Source organism: Panthera leo, chromosome D4, assembly GCF_018350215.1.
Source record: "Panthera leo isolate Ple1 chromosome D4, P.leo_Ple1_pat1.1, whole genome shotgun sequence".
Taxonomy (NCBI): Eukaryota; Metazoa; Chordata; class Mammalia; order Carnivora; family Felidae; genus Panthera; species Panthera leo.
The window spans coordinates 10,499,873-10,512,817 of NC_056691.1; the positions used below are offsets into that span (position 1 = coordinate 10,499,873).

Consider the following 12,945-nt stretch of genomic DNA (forward strand, 5'->3'; position numbering starts at 1 on the left):
GTGAGAGGTGACGCATGTAACTAAGGGTGTAAAGATATTATGCAGCTGGGCTAATCAATGCTTAGAAACATCGTCTCTCTCTCTTATATTTCGAGTCCGGGAACATCCTTTTCCTCTTCTTCCGGGAGACCTGGTGTGCCTGCCGAACAGCAACACTTAAAATGCCTTCACTTTGTGGGCAGTTAATCTGAGAGAAAAAAGGCAGAAGTGGGCAGGGATGGGAAAATCTGACAGCACAAGCTGAACCAATGTTTTCACAAAATGGTTTGCAAAGCTGATGGGATTTATTGACTGAACCAAATATTGTGACACTAAATTCAGAAAAATCACATGATGACCTCTTGATTCTACCTAAAAGAGAGCATGTCCAAAATACAGAAGATCCCTCTGGGGAGGCAACTTGTTCACTTAGATAAGATCATGAAAAAATACCTAAAATACACACAGTACTTGCTTCCATAAACATCATGCTAAGCAGCACCTCCTTTATTTTTTTAATGTTTGTTCATTTTGGGGGAGAGGGGCAGGGAGAGAGAAGGAGAGGGAGAATCCCAAGTCCCAACCCCAAACTGGATCTTGAACTCACAAACCATGAGATTATGATCTGAGCTGAAATCAACAGCCAGACACTTAACCCACTGAGCCACCCAGGTGCCCCTAAGCACCGCCTCTGTTAAATAAGGGCTCACGGGGGCACCTGGGTAGCTCAGGCAGTTAAGTGTCTGACTTCGGCTCAGGTCATGATCTCAGCGTTCGTGGGTTCGAGCCCCACCTCGGGCTCTGTGCTGACAGCTCAGAGCCTGGAGCCTCCTTCAGATCCTTTGTTCCCCTCTCTCTCGGCCCCTCCCCCACTCACACTCTCCCTCCCTCTGTCTCAAAAATAAATAAACGTTAAAAAAATTAAAAATAAATGAATAAATAAGAACTCACAAGGTGAAACTTTACCATGCCTACAACCTCCAACCCAGCTGGGAGAAAAGTTATGGGTCCCTCAAACCTGGCCTGTCACAAACAAGACAGATAAGTGCACACAGATTCAACTTCTGGGATAAGAATGCTTCCTATCAATCCCATAATCTGTCCATTGACCCAGTTTTCATTCATGGTTATAATCTGCTTTTCTTATCTGTTGGTCAGAAAGGCCTTCTGAATATTACAGAATATTATTTAACTTCATTCCAAGAGCTGCTAAGATTAGAAATCTGGTCAGTATTAAAAAAAGAACCCTCACGAGAGCGGAATACTTATTTTTAAGTAGTGAGATCACTTGTGCACTTAGAACTACCAGCTGAGATCATGAGGAGACACACATGGGCTGCATGTTTAAACATTTCTTGTTGCCAGGATTTACAGCGAACTGCAACCCAAACCAGAACCAGGCTTAGCCTCTAAAACTGCACACTGGGGCACCGTGGCGGCTCAGTCGGTTACGCGTCCAACTTCAGTTCGATGGTGATCTCGCGGTTTTTGAGTTCGAGCCCTGCGTTGTGCTGTGTGCAGACAGAGCTTCAGATTCTGTATCTCCCTTTCTCTCTGCTCCTCCCCTACTTGTGCTCTCTCGCTCTCAAAAATAAACGTTAATATATATATATATATATATATATATATATATATATATATATATATATATATAGAACATGAGCATACTTTTCCTAAAGCATATGGAAATGAGTAAATCAGCTGCAGCTCATTCCAAAAATATCCGGCAGAGAAGCCAAGAGAGGAAAAACAGAATCAACCAACATTTTTTCCAAGTGAGAATTTCTCAAGGGTTTGAATGAATCCTATCAAATCTGATTTCCCGGTTGGGTCTCCTAGGAGGTTTTGATGAGAAAAGTCTACTCAATGCAATTTTTAGGTATGTTGCCAGGAAACAGCAAGAATTTATAACCTCTGTGAATTCGAGAACTATGCTGATATTCTTTGTGCCAGAGCAAATCAAACAGCCCTGTACAGAGAAGGACCCCAAAGCAGCAACTGCGAGCTGAAGTCGCTCATTTTCCAAGCCCACACAAACCCTTCTCGGGAGCTGCACAAAGGAGATGAACTGGAATTATCTGGGGCACAGAAGGCAAACCTGTGGAAAAGAGGCTAATGAGCTAGACTTTGGATGGGGTTGGCTAGCCCACCCAAGCTCTTCAAGAAAGAGGGAAGTGCAGAATCAGAAATAAACGCCAATACTCACGATGGGAAGTCTGGGGGGTAAGCAAGGCACAGAATATTCAAATCCTGTAGGAAAGGCTGTTTTAATCCTTTGCCTCACTCTGCAGCTTTAGAAAGAGAGCAGGAGCTCAAGTTTTTAATGTAGCGCATCTCCCTGCTGGGCTTTTATTTTGTGTGTGTGTGTGTGTGTGTGTGTGTGTGTGTGTGTGTGTGTGTTTCCTTTCTTCTTGGCACCCAGAGAGCATCTGGGCAGAAATCTCCAAATGGAGGGTGTATTTGTGCCTGATGCCGGGAAGAGCCGGGATCTACCCTTCCCACATCCACGTGGGCTGTCTCTCGCTGCAAGATAAGGCATCTTTCCTTGGCTTAACCAGAGTTTAATCGCCTGTCTGAAACCTGAATGATGCTTAACCCATTCTGACTCGCTTGAGGTCTGGAACCACAACGCCCATAAGGTGAAGCTGGCTGCGGGTTAAAACAGAAGCCTTACTCAGGTCACGATCTCGCGGTCCGTGAGTTCGAGCCCCGCGTCAGGCTCTGTGCTGACAGCTCAGAGCCTGGAGCCTGTTTCAGATTCTGTGTCTCCCTCTCTCTGACCCTCCCCCGTTCATGCTCTGTCTCTCTCTCTCTCAAAAATAAATAAATGTTAAAAAAAAAAATTAAAAAAAAAACAAAACAAAACAGAAGCCTTACGAGGTGAAACAAGCTAGCCCTGAGGAGGGAGGGACCCTTCAGAAGCTCTCTGGGGGCTGGATGAATTCTGCGGTTCTGATTTAACCAGACAGGTGGAACTCTGAAAGGCAAGGCCTCCTATTTGTAGTGGTCTCAGCATTTTATTTGTTTATCTTTTCATGTTTATTTAATTATTCTGAGAGACAGAGCAGGAGCAGGGGAGGGGCGGAGAGAGAGGGAGACGGACAATCCCAAGCAGGCTCCGTGCCGCCACGCACAGCCCGATGCAGGGCTCGAACTCACCAACCGTGAGATCTTGACCTGAGCCGAAACCAAAGGTCAGACCCTTAACCAACTGAGCCACCCAGGTGCCCCTCGGCATTTTAAAAATTAGGAAGTTCGAGGGTAACTACTACTTTCTTAAAAAAAAAAAATCTTCCGAAACACCATCACTATGTAGGAAAATACATTATTTCATTTATAAACTCCAGGGTGAAATTAGCCTTTAATAAGCTAAAAACTAAGTTTCATTTAAGGTTGAAATGTATAATTAAGATCCAATTATTAAACACACCAAAGGAATGGTGCTGCACGCTATACTAAATACGAATATGCCTGTTACTTTGGCTCTTAATTCACACTAAGAAAAAATACCTTTTCACCATAACCTCTATCAGGGAGGACATTTTACTGGTGACTGGCCTACTTTTGGGTTTCACGTAGTTTTCTCAACTATATACCTTCCCCTTGATCTGTTTAATCAGAACATCACAGACTCTACACTTCTGATTTTTTAATGCCAACAGAATGCGGGGAACAAGGAAAACTGCTGTGTTCCGCTTCTGGGTTAGCCATTAACTAACGGTGTGAGTTGGGCAACTTGTGTTCTGTGGTCTGAAAGTGGGGACAAGTGGAATCAAAAAGATCCCCGTTGGCCCTCACCTATGCTTTTATGTCAGACAACTTCGTTTCTTCCCTTTGTTTTTCTGCTACACCACTCACAGCAGACCCCAAAGGACTGATCAGAACACGCATTTAATCCTTGTGCCAACTTTTCCAGGACACCCTGAAAGGTCATGGAGGGCAGCCCCAGCCTCTCATCAGCTTCCGTTCTGCCTTCAGAGAACAGGACTAAGACCCAACACCACAGACACACACAACGGATCTCGCGCTTGACCATCAGCAGGCAATTTCGCTATCGGGTTCACCGCAGTGGGCTCAGAGTTCTGTTTGAGAAATGCTGCTGCCCAGGAAAAATATTTACACAATCGAGTGGGCTGCACGGCACGGCAGTGTTCGACCTGCTCAGCCAGGAGCCTGTCTTATCAGCGGCCTTTGTACCTCATTTAAGATCCACATGGCGAACAAAACCTGGAGCCAGGTAACTGACCAGAAGATCAAGGTCTTATGAAATTGATTGTATGAATTTAAAATGACCACCAAATTTTTAACGCAGTTCGGTAAGTATTGTAAATAAGCAAATATATAGCTATCTGGAAAAAATAAAAAACTAACAAAGGCAAATATTAGCAAAAATAAGGCTGGGTGATGGGAGGCATAAAATGCTACTCTCTAATACTCATCTGTTGCTTTCATTTATTTAACTTTCATTAACAGTAATATAAGTCTAGCCTTAAAATCACCGTATCTATGCACCCCGATGTTTAGAGCAGCACTATCAACAATAGCCAAATGATGGAAAGAGCCCAAATGTCCACAAGTGATGAATGGATAAAGAAGATGTGGTTTATATATACAATGGAATACTACTTGGCGATGAAAAACAATCTTGCCATTTGCAACAACGCGGATGGCACTGGAGGGTATTATGGTAAGTGAAGTAAGTCAGTCAGAAGAAGACAGGTATCGTCTGTTTTCACTCATATGGGCAATTTGAGAAACTTAACAGATGACCATAGGGGAGGGGAAGGGAAGGAAAAAATGAGATAAAAACAGAGAAGGAGGCAAACCATAAGAGACTCTTAAATACAGAGAACAAACTGAGGGTTGATGGGATGGGGGGTAGGGGAGAGTGGCTGATGGGCATTGAGGCAGGCGCTTGTTGGGATGAGCACCGGGTGTTGTATGTGAGTGATGAATCATGGGAATCCACTCCTGAAGCCAAGACTACACTGTATGTTAGCTGATGTGATAAACAACACACACACACACACACACACACACACACACACACCGAACAGGAGAATACCTCTGATTATAGGAAAAAAAAAAAAAAGGGAAAAAAAAAAATCACTGTATCTGATGGGACCTTGTACAGCGGCACCTGAACAGGTGCCTTTCGGACCAGGAACTCACAAGAGAGTCAGCAGATCAAGAAGGGCAGTGATTTCCCCTGACATCCAACCAGCATTTTATACCGTAAAAAAGTGTTTTTATGGCTATTATTTTCTCTCTCCTTCACAACACACCTGTGAAGAAGGCAGGGCAGGTATTCTTATCTTCATCTGACAAATAAGCCACCTGTCATTTAGCTTCTGAAGAGATGCTAAGCTCTAATTAAAGTTTTACAACAGCAATTAGTGTTTACAGAGGTAAACAGTGCGTCCAGTTTACAACATGATTTCAGAAACCTGAGAAAGAGCAGACTGTCCCCATCCCCAAAGTGCAGAGACACAGCCATCCTCCTAACCAACGGCCCTCACTTCCTTCGTAGCTGGCCCCAAGAAAAGGGGACAGTCACGAGCAATTTATAAAGCTTGTACCTCATCACGCTGACAGGTGGCCTTAGGGTGTTCTCTGGAATACCATAATAAAGTGGTTTTCATTAATGAAATCACAACTGGACCAGTCAACAGAAGTAGGACAGAGATTGTGTGGAAAAGAGGTCACACAGAAACAAATGACTGATATGGACAGGGTGGCCTGGAGGAAGATGAATCTGGAAGGGGTACCCAGGTGAGACTGTCCTGTGTAGCAAGTAAGAACAGATGACACCCGGCTAAATTTGAATTTCAGATACACAGCGCATACTTTTTTTAGTGTGAGTCAGTCCTCTACTTTATCCAGAGGCTCTGTCCACAGGAACCCTCAGCTTCCACTAGACGAAAGGTCTTCGAAAGCAGGAGGTGCGTCGACCGAAGGCCTGTTTTGTTCCCTGCTGCATCCGAGTCCCCAGAACAGTGCCTGGCCCCGCTGGACGCCCTCCATAATCTTTGCCATGAACTCGTCAAGTTTATTTCTGAAGCCAGGTGCTATGTATGCAGGTGCCTGTCATATCACCTTTATGCATTTTGTACGCCTGGAATTTATTATAATAAATTTACAAATTATAGCATCAGCTAACTGCTCTTACTTTAAAATCAATACGTTTTGGGGTGCTGGGCGGCTTAGTTGGTTAAGGGCCTCTTGATGTCGGCTCAGGTGGTGATCTCATAGTGCGTGAGTTCGAGCCCCGTGTCGGGGTCCATGCTGACAGCTCAGAGCCTGCTTGGGATTCTGTCTCTTCCTCTCTCTGCCCTCCCTGCTTGCACCCTCTCTCCCATTCTCTCTCCTCCCCTCTCTCTCAATATAAATAAACTTAAGAAACAAAATAAAATAAAATCAGCTTTTATTCTAGCTAACTGAAGGACTCAGTGGGGAAGTCCAAGTGTAAAAGGACTCTGAATAGTCCCTTACTGAGTTTCAAGTCTCAAACAGGGACACGAATATGTGATGTCAGACCTCAGATGTGCTGGCAGCCAAGGGCACTGCTTGGCCAAGTGGTGTTTTTCTCAGCTGGCTTCTTCTGCTTCTGCTTTGTTCCTAAGACCATGAAAAGCATTTCTCGTGCCAATGCTCTGACTCCAACCTCATATGGGACTTTTCCTCAGGTTTTATGGAAGCCCAAAGCCTTGATTTTTCAGGGGAAGGGGTGGGCCAGACTCCTTTTGGGGCCATAAAGCCCTCTTTAACCCATCTTAATCTGCAGTCTGTAAATGTTTTTATGTTAATTACATTTCAAAACAGTATATTTATAAACAGCATATACATCTGCATTGTTTGAGTTTGGCTTTTTTTTTTTTTTTAAAACAATGGGCAGGCATTTCTTTTGCAATACAGAGTAGGAAAACAAAAGGTAAAAATAGTGATTTTTATAAGCATCATCTCAACTGTGTGACATACTTAAAATTTAAAGACCATACCAAAGGGGCACCTGGGTGGCTCAGTTAAGCGTCCGACTTCGGCTCAGGTCATGATCTTGCGGTTCCTGAGTTCAAGCCCCACATCAGGCTCTGTGCTGACAGCTCAGAGCCTGGAGCCTGCTTCGGATTCTGTGTCTCCCTCTCTGTCTGCCCCTCCCCTGCTTGTGCTCTCTCTGTCTCTCAAAATCATAAATAACATTAAAAAGAATTTTTTAAAAACTTTAAAAAATAAAAATAAAGACCATACAGAAAAGGAGCGCAACATGTATTTCTGGGTGGGGGCATTACCAGTAATTCTTGCTGTATTTTTTAAGAAAATGTTAAACTTTTATATCTTAGAATTTTCTAAAATGGGCCTCATATATATGTATATATGCATGCACATACGTGTGTGTGTGTGTGTGTGTGTGTGTGTATAACTATAGTAATTATGTATGGCTGAGCCTCTAATCAGATTGCTTACAGAGGTCATGGCGACTAGAAAAAACAAAATTGTCCCTTGCCTGGTGCAGACACCTGTCTGCAGTAACTAATCATACCCTGATACCCCAGAAGTCACAAATCATAGAGCTTCCCTTTGTTTCTGGACGCAGTGCCCAGACCTGCTAGGCAGGGGGAAAGGTTACAGCTGGGTCATCAGACTTTAAGAACCAAAGGAAAAGAGACACTCCAGAAGAGTCAGGCTGGAGAAGGAACTGAGCATTGGCAAATGGGGTAGGTATCTAAACCCTTGAAGACAGGAATGTGCTAGACATGCCAGTGGGTCAAGGTCTAGAGGCACCACTAACTCCAGCCCCCCTTCCTCTGAACGTGTGGGAAGTGGGGGCAGGAGAGGGAAGGGAGGAGCATCACAGGAGATTGAAACTCACTCATAACACTCAAGACATTTCATGTTTCAATCTCCTCCCTCAGCAAATATTTGACTCGACACGAAAAATGATTCTGACTTTCCTTACTTAGGTTAAGGGACTGAGGTTCTCTGCCATCACACAGGGCTGATAGCGATGGTGAAGGGGACAGTATCATCTCACAGGATTACGTACGAATTAGGGATGGGAGTAGAGACAGAGCAGCTTTGGCATCATGGTACGCCATGAGTGTTCATTTAAAGGCTAGATTTGTGTCGTTTGTATTTTATTTTTAAGCTTATTTATTTTGAGAGAGGAAGCAGGGGAGGGGCAGAGAGAGAGGGAGAGAGAGAGAACCACAAGCAGGCCTTGCAGTGGCGGCACGGAGCCCGACGAGGGACTTGAACTCATCAACCGTGAGATCATGACCTGAGCTGAAGTTAAGAGTCAGACGCTTAACTGACTGAGCCACCTGGGCGCCCCCAGTTTTCCTTGCTGACAGCAGTCCTGAGCAGAATCTCTACAAGTCCCTGGCAGCTGGCAAGTAGAAGGGACCAACCGAAGAATAAACAGAGAAAGATGGGTTGTCCCAGAATAAACGGGAGTTTGGCTGGGTTTGGCCTGGGGCAAGAAAGCTACCGCATTCTTGTCAGAGGGGATGCTTGCAGCCAGGACTGCTAGAAGGAAAAGTCACACGGGTGGGCTGGGGACACCCCCCGCAGAGGGCTCCTCCTGCCGCAGTCCTTACCAGAGCTTGCCGGCTTACATGGCACTTGTAAGTCCGCTTCTGGTGCTCGCGTGGGTCTCAACCCTGCAGGCAGACACGTTTACTGATACCGCACACACAGAACAACAGTCCTGCCCCCTATTTCATGGTTAGTGCTGGAGCTGGGACTCAATTCAGGTGTCCTGATTCCAACTCCACATTCCTTCCATGACCCAGTGTTCAGAGCAGCAGAGCCCTGACCCCGTTTCAGACACCGCGCTACAGTTCCTGCATACATACACGGTCACCGTTCTCGCACATTCTGCTCTTTGGCTGATCGCTCAAGAGAGGGAAGGACGCTCGGCGTATCATTGGGGGCAGGTGGTCGTCTCTCAGGAGGACTTCCTCTGCATTTGTTCTATAAATTTCTCCCACATCTTCTACAAGCAATACCGGACGAGCTATGCAACCTGTGTAGGTCTCTAACGTAACTAGAGTAACAGTGAGAACACAAATCTTTATGATTCGTGATATGGCTTGTTGATTATTCCTCTCTGGGAAAGTTGCTCTAGCAAGTAAGCTCTTCCCTAGCCACTCTGTCCCTTTGTGCAGCAACACGAAACAAACCCTGCTTGGGACCGGACACTAGGAACTAGTTTTAGGCATCCAAACCTATCTCCTCTCGCATCGCTCAATCCCTCATAAAGAAGGGCAAGAGGAATGCCCATTATCCTTGGAACAGCACTCGGGATTTTACATTGATCTTTCAACACTTCAATAGAATTGACTTGGGTAATAATTTACCTAACTGATTTCTGCACATAAAGGCTCTAAAGATAAAAGCAAATTCTCTAAGAGATTTTGGAAAAAACAAAAAAATAAAAAAAAACCAACCTAGCTTCGATGGATAGAAAATTGCTTTCTAAGTCCAGTTACCTAGACAACCTGCTATTATCTACCCATTGCTGAAAAAGACATAAGAAATCAGTTTGAACAAAGGCATACACACACACACACTCTCTCTCTCTCTCTCTCTCCAGAGTTGAGTTACCTGAGGCACAGCCGTTAACCTTTGTGGCGTGAGCCATGCTGGCTGGAGTCCAATGACAGATCCAGAAAGGAGTGAGGAATCATGCAAATTTTATGCATCAAGTTCCCAAACGCAATCAACCTGAAACAATGAAGACAGCCCCATCAAAATGGATCATTTAAAAATACGTACAACACTAAATCTTAGATGTCTGTTTACAAAGATGGCTGCTAATGGAGAGAGCAAATTGGGAGTCGGGGAGAGGTGGCCTGTGGATGGGGGTGATGACGGCCTGGCCCCGCCACTCGGTGCTGAGATTCATGTACCGGCAGATGTGCCTGTGGACGGGCACCCAGAGCAGGGCTCTAGACGCGATACTCTTATCGGAGATGGAAATGGTTCTCCAGAAACGTGACATTTTTAGGAAGGTGGCCTTCAAATACCAAGGGCCTCCTCAGGGGCATCATTCCCTAGCCTACCGCAAATCCACTACAAACCATTTTTGGTACTTTACAAAAAAATTTATTTTTGAGAGAGAGACAGAGAGAGAGCGAGTGCACAAGCAGGGAAGGGGCAGAGAATCCAAAGCAGGCTCCAGGCTCTGAGCTATCCGTATAGAGCTTGATGCGGGGCTTGAACATGCAAACCTAGAGATCATGACGTGAGCTGACGTCGGATGCTCAACCGACTGAGCCACCCAGGCGCCCTGACCATCTGTGGTTCTTAAATGTAACGTCTTTTCCAGACGCTGGCTCAACACCTTCAAGGTAGTTGCTGTTGTAGCAAGCCTTCACATTTTTAAAGGATTGATTCACGGGAACCCTTCTGAGGTATCTCAAAGTCTTTTGCCTACTCGGTCTTTTAAAACATAAATCTGAGCTGGTCAGCTCCCCTCTTAAAAAAGTCTTCAATATCTCCCACGGTCCTGTCGGATAACCTTCGAATGACAGTATAGCACATAGTTTGGAAACATCAGGGGTCACGATGGGCACCATATGTCTTACTTTATATTGATCCTCTATTTAAAAGTTAACTGAGGGGCGCCTGGGTGGCTCAGTCGGTTGAGCGGCCAACTTCGGCTCAGGTCATGATCTCGCGGTCCGGAGTTCGAGCCCTGCGTCGGGCTCTGTGCTGACCGCTCAGAGCCTGGAGCCTGTTTCGGATTCTGTGTCTCCCTCTCTCTCTGACCCTCTCCCATTCATGCTCTGTCTCTCTCTGTCTCAAAAATGAATAAATGTTAAAAAAAAAATTAAAAAAAAAGTTAACTGAGATTACTACTATAAGACATAGTAGAAACACAAAATTTAAAACAAAAAAGAAACAACAAGAGTAACAGGAAGGGAACATTGTTCTAACCTCTGCTTTTTCAAAACGCCTTTTGAAAAATGCTGGTAAGGAAAGCAAACAATGGTACAGAGGAAAACAGTCCATTTCCACTGTGCCCAGATCCTAACTCCAGACCCACAAAACCCGAAGAAACTGATCTAACAAATTCCAAGTTGGGAATTCAGGTGTCGGTTCAGAAACCCGCAGTGACCTCCCCAAAAGAACAAAATGCTGGGGTGTCTGGGTGGCTCAGGGGGTCAAGCGTCCGACTTCGGCTCAGGTCACGATCTCACGGTTTGTGGGTCCGAGCCCCGTGTCGGGCTCTGTGCTGACAGCTTGGAGCCTGCTTTGGTTTCTGTCTCCTGCTCTCTCTGTCCCTCCCCACGTGTGCTCTGTTTCTCTGTTTCTCAAAAATAAATAAATGTAAAAAATAAAATAAAATAAAATAAAATAAAAAGAACAAAATGCTAATACATACGCATATACACGTCTAATGCAGCCAGTGAAATCACTTAAGAGCTTTCAATAATGTAGTAAAATACTCAAAGAACATCGATAAAAATTGTATTCTGTCATAAACCCAATTTTGTGAAAAATATGTACATATTTACACATTGATTTAAAACTCCAAGAAATAAATACACCAAAATGTTCCTTATGGTTGCCCCTGGCTGATTCAATTAGGGAAGAACTTAGCTCCTTTGTTACTTTTGTAATAGTAACTATTAAAAAAAAAAAAAAAGATTGGAGACTTCCCGTCTCTGGTTTTATTTGCTTTCAAGTGCACGGGAGAAAGAAGAAAGAATTTTCAAAATGCAACGTGAAAGGGAACTATGAGGCCACAGTCATGGAGAGTATAAGAAGTGAGAAATCCAAGTACATAGAAGGAAGGCACAGGAAATGGCTGATCTCTGTGATCACACAGTGACAGTCGCTAGCTGAAGAGCTAGTGAAATTGTCTTCGCTGCCTGAATGGGTTTACGCTTGTAGTTCAAAGCGAACTACTTACAGTTCCCTTGCTTGGCTTTTCCAGCTTTGGGGACTGCCACTCCGCCCACCGGCAGAGACCGGATTCTCAGCATCCCCCGAGAAGCTCCCTGCTGGTCCCCACTTGGTGTGTGACAGCACACCAGGAGGAAAGGATGGCTCTGATCTCTCTGCAGTCACCTGACATTCTGTTGGAAACAGGCACTGGTCCGGGTCCATGGCCTTGAGCTTGGGAAGCAGTAACCTCCGTGCGGGCAGAGCTGGCTTTAGGGATACAATGAGCATTACCTTTAAGAATAGGAATGACTACACAGGTCTGGCAAATGTAGCTTCGTTTAAAAAAAAAATGTGGGGACTGGGAGAGAAGAAGGAAGAGAGGGAACAGGGAGATAAGGGGACAGAGGACAGAAGCCCAGCTTCTGAAATTCTTCAACTGATTACACTTTTGAAAGCCAACAAAAGCAAATCTAAGCTGATTCGTGACCCCTTTCTAGATCGGTGCGCTGGGCTGGTGCTCTTGCTTCAGAATGGCTTGTAAATACCACCCCTTAAACTCGTGAGGGCAAACAGAAGGCAAGAAGAAACAGGCTGCATGTGTTATGGGTGCATGAAGTAGGTGTCAAGGTATTTGGATGGAGATATGCCCAGAATCTCCTGAGTGAAGCTTCATAAACTTTGGTCCAAGGTCCCCTCCTGTTAGTGAAGAGCCTTCGCCTGGCGGAAAATCTTTATGTCCGATCCAAACTGGTCTCTCCCACCCTCCCCCAAACCAAACGATAAAATCAAAAGGAAGGAGAAACCTCAAAAAGGGAACAAGCATGCCACCGGTAATATAATAAGATATGTGTCACCGGGTGGGGATCCGGGTAGCGTCTATGCAAAAACAACAGTTTCGTATGGTGTATTGATTTTTCCCAGTTATTGTTCATGCCTGACAGGTGGCCTCAAACTGTGAGGACTTAGTCTTCTTAATGATATGCAGATTCTTATGTCAGTGCATTATATAAACCAGAAAAGGGTTGGCCATGTTCCATTCTCTGTTACAGATCAATAAACTGCTTCTTTTCTTCC

At 44.9% G+C, this 12,945-nt stretch overlaps 1 protein-coding gene across 2 annotated transcripts in view; it reads right to left on the reverse strand.

Moving 5' to 3' along the window:
* KANK1 (KN motif and ankyrin repeat domains 1) overlaps positions 1-12,945 on the reverse strand; it is a 211,079-nt gene that overhangs the window by 58,666 nt on the left and 139,468 nt on the right. For both annotated transcript variants that reach the window (XM_042912049.1, XM_042912047.1), the window contains exon 3: positions 9,583-9,702. In XM_042912049.1, the coding sequence (XP_042767983.1) occupies positions 9,583-9,619 (37 nt within the window). In that variant the 5' untranslated portion in view covers positions 9,620-9,702. The remainder of the gene's footprint in view (positions 1-9,582; positions 9,703-12,945) is intronic.